The sequence below is a fragment of the Alosa alosa genome, chromosome 4 (genome assembly GCF_017589495.1).
Source record: "Alosa alosa isolate M-15738 ecotype Scorff River chromosome 4, AALO_Geno_1.1, whole genome shotgun sequence".
NCBI classification, from domain to species: Eukaryota; Metazoa; Chordata; class Actinopteri; order Clupeiformes; family Clupeidae; genus Alosa; species Alosa alosa.
Window position 1 is genome coordinate 2,068,565 of NC_063192.1, and position 22,216 is coordinate 2,090,780.

The 22,216-nt window shown below is 41.3% G+C and overlaps 1 protein-coding gene across 1 annotated transcript in view; it reads right to left on the reverse strand.

Annotated features, from left to right (window-relative positions):
• Positions 1 to 22,216, reverse strand: part of itpr3 (inositol 1,4,5-trisphosphate receptor, type 3) — a 199,040-nt gene that overhangs the window by 48,128 nt on the left and 128,696 nt on the right. Inside the window, exons 40-41 of the mRNA XM_048240949.1 lie at positions 16,849 to 17,011; positions 7,517 to 7,719 (exon numbers count right to left, since the gene is read on the reverse strand). Coding sequence (XP_048096906.1) covers positions 7,517 to 7,719; positions 16,849 to 17,011 — 366 coding nt within the window. The remainder of the gene's footprint in view (positions 1 to 7,516; positions 7,720 to 16,848; positions 17,012 to 22,216) is intronic.

The following is a 22,216-nucleotide window of genomic DNA, read 5'->3' on the forward strand; positions in this document are numbered from 1 at the left end:
ACAGGAGTTTCAGTTTGAGATTCAGCACCGGAAGGGAGAAAACCACCAGAATGCTGATGGGCTGTCCAGGAGGAGCTGTTCAGCTGCATGTCCACAGTGCAGTCGTCTACCTGGCAGCGCTGAGGGCACGTTGCCTGACGTGTTAGAGGATGAACTGCTAGCCATTCAGTGCCAAGCCATACTACCGGCCTCCAACATGTCCTGGGCTACCGAACAACGTAAAGATCCAGAGCTCCAGGTTGTGATCAGCTGGGTGGAGGCTGGACAGCGCCCATCCTGGGAAGATGTAGCTTCTCATGGACTCACAGTGAGGGGCCTGTGGTCCATGCGGGATGGGTTGGCCCTACATGACGGGGTGCTGAAGAGACGCTGGGTGGAGCCTGCAACAGGTTCACCTAAATGGCAGACTGTTGTCCCGAAGTTTAGCTGCGGATTGGTCCTCGCAGCCATGCATGGGCAACCTGGAGTGGGTCACTTTGGGGTGAAAAAAGACACTGAAGCGTGTGCGGCAACAGTTCTATTGGAGCACGTGCAGGAGGGATGTAGAGTCCTACTGCCGCCGGTGTGACGCATGCACTGCCCGTAAGGGACCCGTGGGCCGTTCCATGCTCCACTTCAGCAGAGGAGGGTAGGCTACCTGATGGACCGTACAGCTGTGGATGTGATGGGGCCCTTACCATTGACACCCCAGGGAAACCGTTACATCATCGTGGCCGTGGATTACTTCACCAAGTGGCCCGAGGCGTACGCTGTGGCCAATCAAGACGCGTGTACTACAGCTGAGGTGCTCCTTGGGGGCATGTTTGCTCGGTTCGGAGTGCCTGCAGAACTTCATACTGATCAAGGGCGGAACTTTGAGTCCCGCACCTTTGCGGATTTTTGTCAGCGGATGGGCATTCGTAAGACTCGAACCACTGCTCTCCACCCTCAAAGTGACGGCCTTGTCGAAAGGTACAACCGCACCCTTGCCGAACAGCTAGCCTTGTGTGTGCAGCAGGATCAGAGAGATTGTGACCTGCAGATTCCTCTGGTCCTCATGGCAAGTCGCACTGCAGTCGGAGAGTCCACAGGTTGTACTCCAGCGCTGTTGATGCTTGGTAGAGAGCTGCAGACCCCACCCTCACTCCTCATGGGCCTACCCCCTGATACTCCAGATGTCCCTGCAGGGCTTGAGTATGCACATCAACTGCAAGACCGACTCCAGCTAGCTCATGACTTTGCGCGCCATCAAGCCATTCAAGCTGGAATTTGGCAGAAGAGAGCATATGACCACCATAGTGCAGGACTTGACTTTACTGTGGGTGAGTTGGTCTGGGTGTATGGGCCAAAACGGCAAAAAAAAGACGGTCGCCCAAGCTCGACTCCGGGCGACTGGACGGGCCTGCGTACGTGGTAGAGAGAGTTGGGGAGGTGACATATCGCATCCGTAAAAGACCTGGAGCGCGGTGTGTGGTCCACCACCGTGATAGGCTGGCTCCGTACCGAGGGGATCGTAATCCCTTTGCTCGTGGAAGTCCGCGTCGTTCCCCTGGGGTGAACTGCCCTGAACCTGGAGGAGTTGGACATGCAGCGCCAGGGGATGGGTGGGGAACCTCAGAGGAGGGCGAGGTCTATCATCCCGTTGCCCTGGTCCCTAGGAGTGTTCCAGGAACACCTGGAGGAGCTGAACACTCCAGGTGGACCTGGAGGCAACCAGGTTCAACCAGGCTTGGGATTGTGCTGGCCAAACCCTGCTTCGCCTGTGCTTGACGACCACAGGGAGGAGAGGGCCCACGGGCGCCGGCCCCAGCGGAGACCAGCAGGTGAGGGCCGCTCAGCAGCGGCATGCCCCTCCTCGCCTGTGCCTGACGACCACAGGGAGGAGAGGGCCCATGGGGCGTCAGCCCCAGCAAAGACCAGCAGGTGTGGGCCATCCAGCGGCAGCGTGCTCCTTCTCGCCTGTGCCTGACGACCACAGGGAGGAGAGTGCTCGTAGGCGCTCAGCTCACCGGCTCACGGACGTGTCCAGCACCATCTCATCCGGATGGAGATCATGTGCCCACCGAAGACCGGCAGCACCGGACGACATTCCTGTACGTCACCGTAGCGGCTCCAGCAACATCAGCTTGCATATGCTATATAGCCTGAGGCCCAGGAGAGGACTTCGCCCGCCTCATCGCTTTGATGAGGCCATCTTTTCTCGAGGGCGAGGAACTTAAAGGGGGGGGCAGTGTAGCGCCGAGGCTATTTGCCCCCATGTTGGACTTTCCCCTGTTCCCCTGTGTCTTCTGTTTTCACGGCTTGTGCGTGTGTGTGTGTGTGTGTGTGTGTGTGTGCGCGCGCGAGTTTCTGTGTCTCCCTCTCCCTCCTGTGTCATGGAATGTGTCAATGAGTTCTGATATGTTTTGATTGGGGGAAGGTGTCCGGGAGGGAATATTTAGGGGTTCGGATAGGTTAGCGATTGATAAGGGGAGGGAATAGAATAGGGGGTTCTAAGACGTCTAGTAAGTTTAGTCAGAGTAGAAGTGAATTACGTGCGAGTGGGGTGTGTTGCGTTGTGTTGTGTCAGGATCAGTTTGTTGTTTTGTAGTGGACACCTCCTGCTACCCGTACCTTAGCCTGTATATCCTTTACTAAAATAAATTACCAGAGTTTGGAACGATATCTCACCCTCCCCGTCTCCTAACTACTCTTCGGCATTACAATATCATTAATATATAGCTATCAGTGTGGGGCCCCTTATAATAAAGTTGGTTAAGCTGTATTAATATATTAGTAATATATAACTATTAGTCAGATGGTGAAAGGACTGAGACAAAAACTGGCTTATCGCATTTATTTCTTTAGGAAAAGTTAAAACAAAACATGCCTTCAGGCACTGGCATACATACAACAGCATCTGCACAAGCAAAATAAAAAGTAGTTGAATGGGCTATATTACATGCATCATTCCTATACCATCACTGTCAGCCCTACTAGCAAGGGAGACATGCGACATGGAATGTTCAGGTGCACAGAACGACAGTTAATTAATATTCTAAGAGACTCACTAAACATTCACCGACGTAGACCATACGGAGGTAATGCATAAACATAATGCTAAACTAAATGCACATTCATTACCCGCTAGACTGAATTGCACTTTCCATGCACACTAAACTAAACTACACTGAATGCATGGAAAGTTGCTAGCGGAGTTTACAGCTAGTCACGTAAGACTCAGTTAGTGTTAATTTTGTCACCTATTTTTAATTTAGTCTTAGTCTTAGGACAAAATGTCCTTTTTAGTCTTTGTCATATTTAGTCATTCAAATATAATTTTTGTTAGTCAAGTTTTAGTCGACTAAAAGTCTCGTCATTTTAGTTTTAGTCAAAAGAAAACTAAAGGTATCTTAGTCTTAGTCAGTTTTAGTCAACACATTTCAGTCTTTTTTTATAACAAATTATTTCTGATTACCATTTGAGTCAAATAGTGTTTCACACATCTCAATTTTCCAACAATATTGTGTGTCCACAGGGCTACTCGTCTGTTATAATTACTCATTCTGATTTTTTGTCAGTCAGTATGTTTACATGCACAGGTAAGTCGAGCTACAGTTATAGCTCGGCTGGGATTTGACCATAGACAGTAAAAGATTTGACTGGACCACTGTCATATTCATAGACCAGTGTTTCTCAAAGTGTGGTACAATAAGCAAGGTGGTTCAGTGAGTAGGCCTATAGACTAATTATAGGCTACTGTTGAAGTAGGTCTAATCTTTTTTTTTTTTTTTTAGCTAGGGTTAGTTAAGTGGTCCTGAAACTGGAATAGTTTGAGAAACACTGTCGTAAGCCAAACTATTAATGTTTTACTCCGCCTCGCTAGATGGCTTATATATAGCTAAACACAACACATTCCCCAAACAGACTCTCCATCTTAGCCATAGCTAACTTGCTAGCGAACTTTCTATATTAGCTTACTTGCTAGCAAACTTTGCATCATCAGTCTAACTAGATGAATAGTTGACATTTCATGCTGAACATTTTCGTATGGACATTCTGGGGGATGTTAATTTGTATGAGAGAAGCTTCAACTTCTGGGTATGTAGCATTGTGGCATAAAGCTTAGGTAGTTAGCTTGCTAACTCTGGCAGAAATCTCCAGTGTTCTTGTTCCATGTAGTTTCGTGTTGCAGCCACAGGGTTGCAGCAGCAGCACGTAGACTAGCCTACAGGAAAGCTGTTGCGTATGAACTCATTCTGAATATTTTGAAAACGTAACAGCTAGATATTCTGTCTTCTCATTTTGTAGACGAACATGAAGGGAGATTTTATCTTAGTTTTTATTTCATGCAAAACATTTTAGTCTCTTCTTTTTTCGTCAACAATAATGCATCTTAAGATAGTCTTTGTCAGTGTTTCAGGACATTACTGCCGTCTCGTCATCGTCTCGTCTTAGTCATGAAAAAAAGGGTCGTTGACGAACATATTTCCTCTTGTCTCGTCTGACGAAATTAACACTAGACTCAGTGTGTATGAACTTGTGGTGGTCATAATGAAAACATTAATAAACTTTCTCGAAGTTGCTAGAATTGCACCCAAATCCTAACAATACATGTAAAGTAATATAATACAGGTGATATGTTGAAGTTTTCAACTTAAACAACATTTTACAGTTACAAAATTAAAACAAAGTGGGGAGTACTTTGTACAGTCAACCTACCCAATGCAAAGCATACCGTTTCTGAATGGGTACGGCAACACACAAGGACAAAACGCAGCAGAGCTGCAGTATACCGTTTCTCCAAAGGGGGCTCCAAAACACCAATCTCAATAAAGCTGCTTAATTACGGCGAAATCCACATACAAGCACTAAACTACATTTCTAACTCTGTTACACCCACCTCCCCTGAATTTCACCAAATTCGAGCAGCAACCAAATAGTACTTCTAAAGGCAAAAAGTACACTACTTTCAAACACTAGACAGAGGGTCACCAATTACAGGACAGTCAACCACAAAGGTACCCAAGGATGAAGTGGAAGAAGAGGTGCGCAAACTCTCACCCAACCAACCACTGGCAGGTAGGGTGCCTTATACACCCCACAAGACCCATATACACTGTGTACTAAAGCCACTAGGAAAAGATAAGAAAACAAAACAAAAACAGAAAAAATCTGCATAAAGCTCATCAGAAAAGCTTGGACCACATAACATGTCACCAAACGTGTATGACCTCAACTCTAACTATGTCTAATCATGAAAATCCTGAAACACTGACCTGCAGATAGCCTGCATAGACGGATGTGTGTGAACAATATCTTATCTTGACATAGTTTGAATCAGTCTGTCAACTGGCTTAAGAATGTGACCAAATCTAGACCTCACCTGTGCGATGTACTAGGATTTTCAGACTGTGAGACATTAGTTACTGTGTCAACATTGTTCATGCCATTAGCTTTGTCTGTCTGTGTATATTACTAATCTGTGTAGATATAATATTATAATCTGTCTATGTATATTACTATATTACCACACTGATAGTTATATATTACTAATATATTAATTAAGCTTAACCAACTTTATTGTATTGTTAAGTTATTGTTATTCTAAAGTTATTGTAAAGTCCTATGAGGAGTGTCCTATGAGGAGTGGTTCATATTGAGATAGGCAGAAGCACAGTTTAATAACAAATAGTTAAATAATATGTCATTAACTTTTATATTAACATTAGCCTGGAAAATCCAGACCCTGGTAATCTAGAAAGATTAAGGATCTGGCCACGAACAATGTAATGGCCCAACTCGAGGGGCGACAACAAGCATGCATTTAAAAATCTCACTGCACACAATTGGATAACACTAGACCATGTTTACTCTGAATGATTTCGGACTTCGACGCAATCGGATAACACTACGACCAATGTGTACTGTCCTCCAACGTTGCAGCGCTGTCTTCATCAGTTTAGCTGGTTCCCCGGGGTGCATCATTGCTCATTGCCAGAGTGTCTCGCAGAGGAAACCCCATTGTGCTCTCGCGAGAACTCTGGATTTCCAGGGTATATTAACATATAGTTTGTAAATAAACATTTAAATGTAAGAAATAACTGCTAATTAGTGCCAAAAAGACATTTAGTTAACTATTAACAAATAGTAATACAATATTAGTTAATAAATTGTTTTCTATTTGTTAAAAAAAAAACTTGTGCCAAATAGAAATTTTAGTAACAATTAACAAATATTAACAAAGGGTTAGGTAATTACTAGTTTGCTATTTATTATGGCACCTTATTATGGAGTGTTCCCACATTTTGTTTCATTCGTCCTTTCTGGCCGGCCGGGACATAAAACAGCCTATAAAGCAGGCATGGGGGACGAAAAACTAAAACATTCAAAGCAATTATGCCGGAATTGTTTCAAGTCAAACACTGAAGTGTAGCTTAAAGCAGCTAGCCTAGGCCTATTTCATTTTTTGAGCATTCTGAGTTTCTGCTTGAAACGGTGTAGCCTTAAAGATAAAGAGGATGACCAGATATGGCAAAAATGAACATGATGACTGATGAAATAAAATACTGGGATGTTATAATAAACCATTGTAGGCTTACATTTAACAAGTCAGCATAGCACATCAATTCAAAAGTGTATATGAACAGTATATGAACAGAATATCAAACAGTTTTCAGTAGCCTACCACTGTTGCAGATATCACAGTACAGGCCAAAAGTTTGGACACACCTTCGCATTCAATGCGTTTCCTTTATTTGCATGACTATTTACATTGTAGATTCATCAAAACTATGTACTTAACAAAAAAGTGTGAAATAACTGAAAACATGTCTTATTCTAGTTCTAGTTCTAGTTTCTTCAAAGTTGCTATTTCTTTTATTTAATACCATATTCAGCAAGCCATAACTTGACAAATATTCATCTGTGGGCCAAATAACTTTGCATTCATTCATAGTTTTGATGCCTTCAATGAGAATCTACAATGTAAATAGTCATGAAAATAAAAAAACGCATTGAAATGAGAAGGTGTGTACTGTACTGGCCTGTACTGTAGGTATCCCTTACATTTTTGTACATTGTTGCACATTCCAACATAAGGAAGCAGTTACGAGAAACTTTCTTCTAATTCCCTGTAACTCCCAGCGCTCATTCAATGTAGGCGCGTCTGCGCAAGTAAAACTGAACCACTGGAGATGACGTGTGTAGAAGCAACAAACAACGTTATTTAAAAAAACGAACTAAGCGGATGCTAGCTGTCCATGCGAAATTAGACTGTTGTAGGCCTATAGCCTAAGTTAAAAGTTGAATGGGCATAAGTCAGGACACTTAGGTGTGCTATACTAAACAAAAGCTTTTTGGGTCCTCCACTTCTGTGTATTGTCTAACTTCCAGTCCTGATCTTTACACAGTGCTGAAAGCATCAGTGACATTCTTTCATACAAGGATTGGAGTTCTAGGGTCTCTGAGGAACATCACGACAATCTAAATAGAGGCATCATTGGGGTTAAGAGGATGTTGTAGTTCACACAAGACAGGATTAAAGAGCTGTAATCACCTGCAAGTCCTGGTTGTGGTTCTCACACAGAAGCTGCAGGAAGCGCAGAATAGGTTTCATGATACTGACAGAAGGACCCATCTCCACCTCAATCTCCTGCTCAGGTTGCTCTTGGGAAGGGGAGAGGGCAGCAGCTGGGGACACTGGAAAATTGGAGCTGAAGGGGAGCAATGGGGTCTGTGGAAAAACTAGCTGCTGTGACCCTGATAAAAAAGGAGAAATAGAGAATTAAAGCAATATGAAATGGAAGTATTTATACATCTGTTATAATTTGTAGTTCAAGTCAATACTTGTACATACTTTCCTGATTTACACACAGATTTTTTTTAAATGTTCGCTGTCACATTCTGAATTAACTGTGGCTGTCTAAAGGACTTTAGGGAAAGGCAAGACAACAGGATGTAAAAGCAGCCAAGTTTCTCTTAAACTTGCTTAGACCCCAAACCTCTGATGTTAGTTATGCTTTTGAGATGCCCAAATGCTGTTTTTAACTAGATGTACCGCATAGCGGCATTCCAGTTTCTTCCAGTAGCAGCAACTGGAATCCATGCATTTCCACGGAATTATTTTTGGAATCTGATCCTTTATCATACCTGTTCATTCTTACTGCCGCCGAATTTATCGTGGACTAAATTCAAGAAGGCTGCAAACGCTAAACTTCATGAAGATACTGTCTGTATAAATCGTCTTGTAAGTAAACTACAAGTGCTTTTTCAAAGTTCTCAATGTCTCGTTTTAAATGTCAGGGCCCTCGGAAGTCTACCAATGAAGTGTGGAGATACATTGAGCCTCGTAAATGGTGTAAAATAGTGATTTATTGGCATGGCTAGGCCGATGCTCGAGGCACCCACATTGAAAACCTCTTGGTAGCATCGGCTAACTAGCGCCAGATTTTGGAGTGCAGAGGACAAGCCGAGATGGGCTATGAGACATACGTTCACACTCGGTATCATGTTTCAACACACTTTAGGTCAATATCACACTGGAATTCTCCTTTAAGGCTATAGCCTATGTTTATTGTAAAGCCTATTGAATAACTTTATTCATATGATGCATCATCAAATGAAATTATTAATGATGTGACTTAAAAACAGTCTCTGGTAGGCAGCATAAGTGACATCTCGCTCTGTCTGCCATTCGTCTGTAGCTGTGTGGCATTCTGAAACGTTCTTAAATTCGGGACCATTAGCAAAACTCCACTACCACCTCAGTCTCTGGTCCCATGTGCTGTGCTGTGTAAAAGGGGTAGTAGAGCGGAGAAAGCTTTTACTAATATATTCAACGACATATGCATTAGGCCTACTAATCCAAACAACGTCAAACTTGGCACTGTACTGTACATAGTCTAGTGAGTGTTTGGGAATGAAAGCTTAGTTGCTCACATTTATTTTGTTTAGACTTTTTGTGGTCTTAATGCAACATTTTACAAAGCTGCTGACAGGGCCACCAAGGACTTTATATCTTATCTTATCCTAGGCTATATCTTCCATCAGCAAACCATCGCATTAGCGAACATTAGTGTTGTGGCTCACTAACTTACAGTGGGCATTACTTTCAGGGAGAATCCCAGCCTACGAATTCAATAACAAAATAAATCATGCATAATTAAACATTACCTCAATTTAGGCTACTTGGGTAGCCTATGGCATAAGGCTTGGCTACACAGTGGTACCGGTGCCGCTCCACAAAACGAAAAAATATCTTAATTTGCTGTCTCTGTTATTGTCAGTGTTGGGGGTAACGTGTTACAAAGTACAATTCAAATTTCAGTAATTCGTTACAGTTACTGAATAACTGTAACATCCATTCCTGCGTTACTCTTGATATCTCTATTGACTTATTGTTTCCATAGGCATGCAGTGATTGCTTATTGAAAATATAGATTAGCCTAGACACATTATTTTATTGTATAAATATGCGCAGGACAGAGCACGCATTCTCTCCCTGCACCGCTCTCCCTCAAACAGGTTGGCTTCAGCCCGCACCTCCCCTACGCAAATCAAAACGGTGTCTTGTGCAAGTAAGGGATAATGCCCGACGAGGTGTCCATTATCAGAAATAAATGGACGACGCGGAAGCGTGAACCGTCTGACGCTAAGCGGTGGACTGTTGCTTCTGCAAAGTTCATTTATTTCTGATAATGGACGCATCGAAGGGCGTTATCCCCTACTCGCTAAATATGAAATCAATTATTAACACTAAATGAGTTTTAGAGCTAAAATCTTTAGTATTTTCAGCTGTTTATCGCAACGCTGTGGAATGTTGATAAGTCGCAGCTGAGTGGACTAACTCTGGCGTTGTCAAGCAACCATATAATAATTTTATAGGTGTAGTATATCACTTTTTAAACAACACCCTTTTCAACCTAGACCATGGTATAACAACTGTTCATGCACACTACAACTGGCGCGGTGTAGCCTACACAACTTTGTTTTAAATTGATGCATTCAAGTTAACTTTGCAAAGTTATTGTTATAGCCTACTTATCACAACGTTGTCAATCGCAAACGCTAACGTCTCTCTAGAACGTCTATCTAGCAACGTTTTTAACAGGCTACGCAATAGAGGCTTAGACAACTGACCCACGTTTTGGTTTCGTAAATTAATTTGCCCTACTTCTTGACTGCAATTCACTGCTTGACAGGTTACTTTTATTTTTCTGTACAATAAACAAATACATCTGCTTTATGCCGCAGAATTACGCACTTGGCCAGCCTATAGAACGGGCACATTTTGGAGAGAATAGAGAATGGACGCACGTAAGAATCCTGTCAGTATGGTCAGAACACAATGGGATGACAGTCGAAAGAGACAATTACAGTGCTGTTATCAATTTGCTCGGTATAACCGCGTTTATGTTTCACAACTACACCAACAATTAAACTAGCCTCCATCACTCAACTTATGCAAACGTTAACATTATTTTAGCCTACCTATGGATATACAGTATAACATCAAGCTGGTGAAAGATTAGTAACCTACCTGCAGTAAAAACCAAGCACAGGGTTCCCACTCTAAGTCAAATGTAGAATTCCATGACTTTTCCCTGACTTTCCCTGACAAAAAAAACTGAATTTCCATGACTTACTATAATGAATGGTACAATATACAGACTAATAATTTCACAGCAGCCGTCTAGCGTCTGACATGTCATTTTTTACTTTTTTAGACCTGGAGATGAATAAATGGGCATTGAATTGACCAGGGGCGCCTGCAGGAATTAATGGTATGGTACGCTACGCACACCCATCACAAAAAAAAATAAAAATCACGCGTGGACAATATTTGTCAGTTTCCCGGTTTTAGGTCCGTGCATTGGTCAGCAAAATAGTAGCCTACATAGCACAGCAACATTCACATGCAATAATACAACAACGTATACAATGACCTATTCATTTGGACAACTTGATACAGCCCTATACAGGCTAAAGTTACCTTTAGTTTTGTTCTAGCTTACCGTGACGTCTGGCTTTAAACAGCTGTGTAATGCAGTTTAAGGTTCTGACAAGCAATTGCCTGTTCTTGCCCATCTGGAATAACTCCTCTAGCTTTGCTGCATCCATCCTTTCTGTTTTCGTTGTTTAAACTTGTGATATCCATGATGGAGTATTGAGTTAGTGAATTAGCTCAACATTGTGTGCTGATTACCATATATAGATAGCCGAGTAAAAGAAAACAACAAGTTGCCTAGTTGCGTGCGTATTCTCTCTCTCCTGCTCAAACAAAATGTGTGCGCGTTAATTTTGACAACGTGTTCACTAACTTTATGTAATAGAAAATTGTAAATTGCAGCCTGATGGCATGCAGCTAATGGGATACAGGTCCATAGTTGGGAAGGTATAGTGGGCCAATTTGGTGTGAATGCACACACAAGGGAAATTTCCTCTTGCTGTTGAGTAGTCTGATGGTACGCACAGTGCGTACGGACGTACACCTGCAGGCACGCCTGGAATTGACAAAGTTGGGCTACTCAAGCAAGCAGTAAAGCTAATAACCAGATATGCACCAATCCTGCGTGGAAATATTTGTATTCATGTATTTTTGCAAGTAAATTTTAAACTGTGTCAACGAAATTCCCTGATATTCCATGACTTTGCCCCAAAAATGATAAAATTCCCTGACTTTCCATGTCTGGAATAGACTTTCCAAAATTCCATGATATTCCAGAAATTCCATGACCCGTGGGAACCCTGCAAGCATATCCGATAAACATTCTCAGGTTTATTTTGGCTTCAAGAAGAAATAGGAATCACATTTCAAATTTGGCCCCCGGGGACTAAATTACATTTTTCCGTGAAAGTCTAGTGGGGCTACATGCCCACCAAATTTCGGTGTCCCTGGTATCGTTGACCAAAAATTCAGGAAGTAGATGACAATCCCTATATGACCGCTTCGCTAGCTATGCTAGTGGCGGTCATAATTATTACTTCCACATGGTCACTAAAACACACAGAATCTAAAATCTTTAGTATCCTAGATTACCTGCGTGATGCTGGCCCCCCATGTCATCCAAAAAATATTAAAAACACTGCTATTTGTTTGTGCTACGTTGTGGGGGCATGAACATGGGGGCTCATGAACATGCCCCAGTGTAGCACTGTAGCTGCAGCAACTCGAGCTTGGTAATTGTTTTCCGTATCAACAGTACTCAGTGCATGAGCAACAGGCAGATGCAAGACATAGTGTGTGAAAAATCACCGCTTTATTCAGTGGCCAATAGTGTAGACCAGTGTGGTCTGGGGACCACTGGTGGTCCGCAAGCTATCCCAAGTGGTCCGTGAGCAGACGTGGTAAAATATAATATAGATGAGTTGTTTGTAATGTTGAACCAACTTGTTAGTAAATCCAAAAAGTTCTGCAACACTGTCTATATAAGATATGCCAGTTTAAAAAGACAAGTGCAAAGACAATAAGCAAGGTGGTTCAGTAAGTAGGCCTATTGTGTAGGCTTATATACTGTTGAAGTAAGTCTAATCTTTTTTTTTTTTAGCTGGGTGGTCCGCACGTTTCTTTTTTATTGGTTAAGTGGTCCTTCGTCTGAAAAAGTTTGAGAAACACTGGTTTAGACAATGCATATGTCTCGTTTACTAACTCTGTTTTGGCAGCAATCAGTAGACGGCAAAGGCATCTTCTCTCTTTCCCTCTCTCGCTAGGTGGCCGCTCGCTCTAAATTCTTAAAGGAGCCACACCAATTTTACAAAGGTCTCTAGAACTACAGTAGGGTCACATGGGATCATGTTTTGTTCCCTATCAGATTTTACTGAGAGACAGTGCAAAATAGTCTAGTTAATAATGTGTTTAATTAAGATATGGACACAGTGCCAGTGTGGAGGCTTGTTTTAGACAGAATTGTTTGTTTTTTTGTTTGAAATAGCATGGTATTATATATTTTATTTGATACTCATTATTAAGTGTGCTTGCAAAGCAGCACACTTATTGTTCTTCTTAAGTTTTATTATGACCGCCGCGCAGCGGTTTTCTTTTTTTTTTTTTTTTTTTTCGCATGTCCAAATTTCTGTCAAGGATTCCCGGGACACTGAAAGACCGGGGTAGACGAAACTTGGTGGGCATGTAACCCCATATGGATAGCATGGAACCATCGTTTTTCGTTTTGATCTGTAGCCCCCCCGCTGTACTGGACCCCCCGAAAGGTGGGTGGGGCAGACAGTCTGTGAATATCTTGAGAACTGTAGGGCCTCCAGGGGTCATGTTAACCCATTCCATGTGCACACATGTGCATAAACAGATACACACGCACACACATTCACAGTAATCATACGTATGACACATACTCACACAGTAGACATATGTACGCATGCATGCACATGCACAAACACACATCCGCAGGCAAACACACAAGCCCACACACACACACACATAAACGTGTACACGCACACATGCACAAAATTCAAGAATTTCTCAGAATTATGAACAGGCAAGATGGGGGTGGGGTTGTATAAAATGAATGATACCATTGAGAATTGAGTGTGGATAATGCAATTTAGTGAGACAGTTAGAATCATATAGGCCTTTCAGCGTGATTTATTTTTGTGGAAAAAATGTGTTGGACTGGGCGGCGGTCATATTTTGTACTGCTTTGCGGTACATCTAGTTAAGTGTGCTTGCTGCAAAGCAGCACACTTATTGTTCTTCTTAAGTTTTATTATTATTTTTCCCATCTCCCTAATTTTTTGTCAGCTCTAGCGCCTAGGCCCTTTGAGACAGAGACACCGTTCCAACTTTAAAACGTCCGGTCAGTACCGGTGTAAGTTGGTCGCGAAGATGACGTCAGGTGGGCGTGTCGTTCGTCCGCCATATTGGATTGAACAGAAAGCGAAACTAAATTTTCACAGGTCACAAATTTGGTCCGAACGCCACAAAACTTGACGTACATTATCCTTGGACCAAGCCTCACAAAAGTTACCGGAAGGATTTTTGATTTTCGAAAGCGTTTGCCCGTCACAGCCAAACAAAATCAGCGGCGAAGCTCCGAAACAGGAAGTCGTCCATATCTCAGGAACACTGTCACATATCGATACCAAATTTTGTATATGAACTGGGGACTCCAGTGTGAGGGTGCATAAGCTAAAAAAAAAAAGAAATATTCCAAAAGTTTCCATCATTTCGCAAACCACCCACAGGTATTTGGTAACTCTCACCATTCACCTTTTCACCATTCACCTTCTATCACAATGCCTTTCAAGTATGCCCAATATCTCCGTGTAGCCACAATGTCTCCGGGCAACCTTGCCCAATCATGAAATCCTTGCTCTGCCATGGGATAGTATGGACTTGCGAACTGAAATAGCAAGGAGAACAGTAGCTATATATAGCTTACATAATAGAGTTGTTTTCACATTGACGGTATTCAAATTAAATTTTTCCTTATTGTTAAATGTCATGATGGGAGAGTATTATTAAAAATGTTACAAGTATGCAAATTCATATGTTTACGGGAAATTAGGTTTTACTGGGTTGTTTTGTTGTAAAGACATGCAAGGCATTCTGGGCCATGTAATAGACAAACAGTGGTCGGCAGCGTTAACTTGATTTCCTGTATTAATATGAATAGGTGTTTCTGTAAACCTAGAAACAATAAACAGCTATCTCTGTTACAAAAACGAGCTGGTAATCGCTCGTTGAAGAGGGAACTATGATAAAAAGATTGTTTTCCTAAAAGCATGGAGTTGACGAAAGAATAAACAAGCAATGTCACGTTAATGTTAAATAGCCTACCTATCTGAACGCTAGGTGGCAACGTTGTATTACATTTCACTAGTAGCCTACTTGAAATACGGTGTGAGATTCACAAGTAAGGAAGGTGCAAATATTATGTAATTTATCATGGGAAATTATTGGAAATGTTATTTCTTGTTTATTCTTGCAAACCACACACATCCATTCGGAATCACACATACACATTTAATACTGAAAGACTATCATTTCGTTTATTTGATGTTGCCTAGCAACACAGCCTTCAGAGCAAAGATTCTAGAACAGGGCTTCAGAGAGACACGTTTTGAGTTTGAGTTTCCATGTGCTGGATGGTGTGCGTCCTTTATGAAAGTAAGTGTTTTACATGTATACAGTTAACGTTACAGACATAATGAGTCATGTTGTAGTGGTCAACATAAATGTGCCCCTTCTGTTATTAGAATGCTAAGTGGAGAAGCATGCTAAGCAGAGATTTAGTATCATTCATTTCTTGTGTGGCTAGCTATAGGGAGGAGATGTATGTTGCTAATTGGGATTTATGTTGTTTAGCGTAATGCCATGGTCATTTGATATGAGATGCTTGCACTCGTAACTTCGTCACGTGTAACTTTAGGACTGCTATTTTTACTAACAGTAATTCACGAAGCACTTTAGCCCTAAAAGTACAGTAGCACCTACATCTGTGACAGCTTAAGGGAACTTGCATTGTAGGCATAACTAAGGGATGCAATAACACCACCAACAACCAAAACTAGCCTACTCATTGTCAACATGTACATGAAATGTAATGTTTCATGTGAATCAAATTAAAATGTTTTCTTTGCAAACGTAGGCATAGGCGTATGGTGACAGATTAATTTAATAATGCTGCTGTGTGAATCATGGTAAGCGTGCAGGAAGTGGCCACTTCTTAATGGGACCCACTGTATGGAAGTGGGCTAAGTAAAATAGAGATGTTTTAAATAAGATAAGGTTAATCAGAATTCTACGATATGCCCGCTTGACAACGGCAGAGATAGAACTGGCCTTTGGCCATAGCAACCATCCATTTAGAACGACTGGCCTTCATAGCAACCAAAGATCTGAGCTGTGTTGCAATGTATATAACGGTGATGAAACATACAGAGACAGGTCAAGAAATATAGTGCAATGTAGACAGTAGTATACAGTTGATTTACAGACGGTGGTTTAGAGTAATATGAACTATTCCTTTATTCTGAGATAGGCTACATCAATAGGCTCTCAAAACAACCCCAGGCTCACAAAACAATCCCAAACAGACATAAGGTCTTTATAGAGCAAATCCATATAGATTATTTGTCAAATAAACCAGTAAAACATAATTTGTGGGATGGAATATATAACATTCACACTCATAGCTCTTTTTTTTTTAAAAATAAATCAGTGAAAAAGTATCCTGACAAACAAACAGCTTTTTAATGCCTTGGTCATATTTCATAATTTCAATTCCTCTGTAGGTTACCTGATAGCCCAGTTTGAGAGGCGCAAGACGCGTGACATTATTTATTTTTTGCAGCCAATCACTGCTGTCATTTTATTTTATTGATTTGATCTCAGTCATAGAAGCTAAATTCGAAGGCAGGCCAAAGGTAAAATCCAACGAATCGCATTCAACCCGCAAGGCAATAGTTGAATAGAGCTTTTGAGGTATTGCCACTGCTCCAACACTGAAAGGCACTGTTAGAATGCTTGGATCAAGCCAGGTTCAGCATAGCGTATGTCACTGTCTGCTCACGTTGGTGACCGGACCAGGGCAAGCACACTTTCGCAGTTCCCGCCGGAAATGCAGTCTAGTTATTTATATTTATTTTAGGCTTATTGTAACAATCAGAGCAGAGAAGAAAATTCATTGCAATTTTATGCTAGTTATTTTGTGGTAGAAATATCGGTATCGGTGCTCAGTATCGGCAAGTACACAAATCTAAATACTCGTACCCGTATCAGTTTGAAAAAAATGGTATCGGGACATCCCTGCATTTAACTTGTCCCGTCATTAGCTAGCGCTTGATGGGGGTGTTAGAATGAATATCTAAAGCCACTTATTTCATCATGCTGGTGGGAATGTTTATGTTTTAGTGTTATGTTTTCTAGCTCACCAGTGTCCAGCTCTTTTTCATCCTTGGCTTTGTTGCTCATTTCTCCAACATTTACTGAGACTGTGGCCTTGATTTCTTGGTGGGCATCTTTCATACGATCATTCAGGACCTTAAAAAATGTCTCAGACTTATTGTCTCCCATCATCAACTTGTAAAAAGAGTTCTGAAGGGAAGGCAAAAGGAAACAGATCAGATATTGTCATTATATTTATTGCATGACTACAACATAATAACTTGTGGTATTAGTGGCAGAAGATGATATGCAATACATGAAATGACTTGATTTGGAATTATGGAACATGAAGAATAAAGACCAGAGAAGCCTATTTCATAATAGACATTCAGGATATTTGCTGGCTGGAACACATTGCAAAAATGAAAGAAACATTTTCACAGCATTGCTGACTAATAGGGCCCATGGCACTGGTGGGCATTTTTTTAGAATACTTTGATCAACAATTTCTCTTGTAATAGTTTCCTAAAATTCTCCTAATTACATGGCAAAGTAGTTAGACTATTTTTTAAAATTATATAGCGTAGGCTATTTTCAGTGTAATTTTACTACCTTTTAGCCTGACGAGCCAGACCCACATTAAAATGTAGGGTCTGGGCACTCACCGTTCGCAGTGCTCAGTCCGAGGGGCGGGATAATCGGTTGTCTTTCAAATTCCCTCTGCACGCAATATGACAGCGCTATGAGTCCCATGCGTTTTCCCACCAGCTGAGCTAGTTGGCTAGTCACACTGTTCGCCAACAGCAACATCCATCTTCTTTGTGATTAAGTAGCAGGGAATTCAATTCAAGCCAAACCGTTGTAACTCTGCCATCAATCATTATGTTAAGCCCGCCTAACGACTCTATACATGATTTGATTGGCCTGATAGAAGTTAAATTTTTCGAGCTCACAAGCCAACGGAGAGTTGCTAGACTAGCCCTGGCAGCAAATAGGGTGCGTCTAGATTTCTAGGCTAACTACTGTACCTTTACTTTTAAGCTCTTATCTTGGTCATTGTAAGGGCCAGCTATACATGATATATCTTGTTTTTATCAGGACAATCTGGGCCACCCATATCTGGGAAAGTATGAAGTGAAAATACTTGCAACTGTGCACTTTCCATGAAAGTAAACAAGTAGTTCTTAGAAACACCTTCTGTGTTACCCATCAATTACAGGTACAATAATGAACTATGGGACTGAATGCCGTGTCACCACCACTGTCATGCACCAGTGCACTTCAAACATGGCACAGACCGAGAACATAGGTAAGATGCCTGAACTAAGTTGTGTGTAGGATTGTTTAAAAGTTTGTAAATGCATTTTGTTATCATACTGTTAACTCTCTATACCTCATACATATTAATACTCACATACGGTAGAGCTTGTTTCAGTTCACCAGGTATACCCTAAATTATCCTCTGTAACAATGCTAGGTTTCAGATTCTAGCACTAGACTCACACAGAGTCCTATGTTAATATACTACATACTAGTGTATCTGTATGAAGTCCACCCCATTCTTCATTCATTCTTTCTTGTACTCCTACAATGTGACTTAAATGTGTTGAATTGACCTAATATCTATTAAACTTGCAACTCTACATTTGTTTTGTTTAACAAATATGTGGTCTAGGGGATTCGTCCAGAACCCACAGATGAACTTTTGGTACAGAAGCCAGGGGTGAAAGTGGGCCAGAACACAGTTCCGTCACCTCAGATAAATTATTTTTTTGTGTGCACCGTCAAATGGCAGCCTGCCTCTCCTTCAGGTCACACAGCAACCTGGGCAGTGAAATTCAGCAATGAGGTTGAGCCATACACTTGCTTATTCTACAACTGTTCTCCTACTATTTGGGATTTATTCAGACAGTATACAAGTAGGTTATGCATATTCTATTTTGGTACTTACTACTAATTAGTATGTAGAGATCAAGGCTTACAAGGTCATTATTAAGATTATATCAATAATAAAGGCCTAATTTGTCATGATCAAGAAATTTGTGAATACACACCTAACAAATGGTTAATGTTGCCTAACACATGCCTTACAAGTCACTAATACAGGTATTAATTAGGTATGTATTGGTGGCTAACATGTGAACCTTAAAATAAAGTGTTACCGATAAATGAACCTTACATTTTTTCAATAGCCATACAGTGGGCAGTGCTTCGACTTGGCCAGCTTCACTCGCGGTCCGCGCGCGGGATCACGCGGTATCACGCGACTTTAATTTGAATTTTTCCAGTGACGCTGCAACGACACTGCAACAACCCAAACAACCGGTAGATGTCTCAAGTGAGCAGGGTGTCTCGTAAAAAGAAATGGAGCCTGGAAAACCCTACACAGACTTCACTACAGACTTTAGCAGACTGGTTTAGAAATAACTTAATAGCCAGAAATATGCCTGCCCTGCCCTAATAAAGAAATATTTGGTTAACTGCGAGTGAATCCCGCTTGCAGCCGTACAACAAACGCAGGACAAATTAAACATTCTGGTTTTCTCAAAGTGCAACAATGATAGACAGACATCATTTGGACAAAATATAGAGCATATTAACCTCCGTTGCTCAGTGAAATGCCTTCCTGTTACGTCCTGTTTTCACGGAGTTACAGGCGATAAACGATTTTTGATGGTCACAAGTTTACTTCATTAGCGGTTTATTTTTTTGATTATTAAAGAGTGTTTTTCATTTAAAGGTTTGACTTTGTGCTTATGCAGTAGAGCATTTAGTGCTCTCCCCAATCCCAGACATTCACATTGCATGTTTGTTTGTAATGGATGCAACCGCGAGATAGGCTACGCGTTTGACGGCAATGAGTTGTTAACAGACATGAACCAAGACATACAGCCCAGCAGCAATCTAGGGACTGTTCGTTATTTATTGAAGGGGCCACCGGAGGAATTTTGAGTGCTTCAGTCAAAAGTTGCATGACCCTCTCTTGCCTGCTAGAAATTGTTCAATGACCCTCCGACAGAATTGTTAAAAAATGACCCTCCCCTGCCAATTGTCGCTGTCTTCCGCCCGTGCCACAGCCACATACTGTGATAACGTTCTTAAATCAATCTTTCCTTAAATCAATTAGCTTGCATGCTACCAGGCCTTCCTTTTCAAATGTGTTGCACCTGTTTGCACAATTTCACAAATAATCATATGTGAAAATAATATGACAAATAATCCCTGTGCACGGAGACCGAAACAATGCATGCCAACTTTTTCCGTGTTTATCACGTATTTTAACTTTCCCCCGCTGTCTTGCCGTTTTAATGTTCCCGTAGAATATCCCATATTTTAATACTCTCTTAACAGCCCTGCCATCGGGCCTGTCTCTGTGTTGCCCTGTTGCTACCCCTTGCCCTTCCAATGAAACAGATGTATTCAAATCATCGTTTTCCTTGCTTGAAGGCGAACTTAAGAGTCAAGTCAAGTCAAGTCAAGTCAAGTTTATTTATATAGCACATTTCATACACAGAGGTCATTCAATGTGCTTTACATAAACAAAACCAAACGATAATAACAAATAAAAGCATAGAAGGGCAATATAGTCAAAGAATAGTTAAAAGGTAAAGATCATAATAAAAAGAAAACATAAAACACAAGGTAAAATCATTTAAAAATAAAGAATAATTAGTAAGCAAAAACAAAGGCAAAAGTAGTAAAAAAAAAACTACGTGATGTTAACCTATTTAAGTTTAACGGCGTGATTATCGTGAGAGCACGATTCATTGGCGCTTGCATGTTCGGCCTTATGTCTACGTGCGCACCTGAGGCTACTCAGCTACTAGAGAAAGAATTTCCCCTGTTCGTATGTTCACTCCAAGTTGGCCTACCATAACTTACCAACTCTGCACTGTAGACCCTAACTGGCGATTTATATTTTTCTGTGAAATAAGCAAATCTATTTGTTCAACTTTATGAAGCAGAATTACGCATAGGCTACTTGGAACATAACACATTTGACAAAGGACAGATGTATGTTGCTAGTGACAAAATATTAACTTTCAGTGTTTTACGATGTTTTTGTCATGGGGAAGTGTTTTTCCCCATGCATTTATTCTAGGCTACTGTCAGTGACTGCCGTGAGAGAAGCGGGTTCTGTGTTTCGTTCATGTCAGTGACTGACACGTCTCGCGCGCGAGAGAAGTGGGGTCTGTGTTGTGTTGCGTTGCGTTAATTTATTTTCATTGGGCATGCCGTGCCGTCCACAGCTCTTCAGTTCTGACAAAGCCAAAATTACTCCTTTTGAAACAATGAGTGCAGGAAGCGCGTTTGAATGGTTATATTGATTGACGGGGGGGGGGGGGATCCCAAGCAGCTTTCAGCCATAAGGCTACTTTGAGAACATTTCAATTCACCTGACACTATTATTCAAAATGTTGAAAATTATTTCGGCATAGCCTATAAAGCAGTTTAATTAAATGGAATGTTAGTTGTAAACAAACAAGCTATTTGATGAGGCTTGGCCTCACAGATGCGCTCGTGCCTTAGATGTCAGGAAAAATCTTCACAATATAGGCCTAGGCCTATATAACAGGGGCCGTATTCACAAAGCCTTTTATCTTACCACTAGGAGTACTCCTAAATCGCACTAAAAGATTTTAGCTAGGAGTTTTCTCTTAAAAGTTATTCACAAAGCCTTTCAGACTTACTCTTAGTAAGGAAAAATGACAACTCCTAAACTAAGAGTGAGTCTTAGTTATATGGATGACGTCATTACTCATGCACGAGCTTGACTGAAGTGACCACCTTGATTGGCTGATGATTGTAACGCGGGAATGATTCCAAACACCTCCCTTACGATGATGAGTGACAGGTCTTAGAATGCGTACGCTACACAAGTAGGACGAAGGACGGAAGGACGGAAGATGATAAATAACTGAATGAAAAGGCCTAGCCTAAATGAATAAAGAGTAAGGCAAAACAAATAGCCTAGTAGCGTAATGAAACATAGGCCTACGGATTGATGCAGTAGGCTATCTTTGCAACATTATTAAATTAATCTGTCACCATATGCCTACGTTTGCAAAGAGGAGAACATTTTAATTTGATTCACATTGAAACGTTACATTTAATTTACATGTTGACAATGAGTAGTTTTGGTTGTTGTTGGTGGCGTTATAGCATCACTTTTATGCCTACAATGCAAAATTGTTCCCTCGCGATTGGAAGCTCCTGTTTCCGCATACCCATTTCAAAACATCGCAACGTGAAATGCCACAAAAAGCTGTTTGTGAGTAAGTCTTAGTGAGTTAGGAGTCCTCTCGACTTCTTTTAAGCTGTCCCAGACTTAGGTGCTACTTTTAGGTCTAAAATGCTTCGTGAATTACTTTTAGTGAAAAAAATTAGGAGTCCTAAAGTTAGAAGTGACACGCC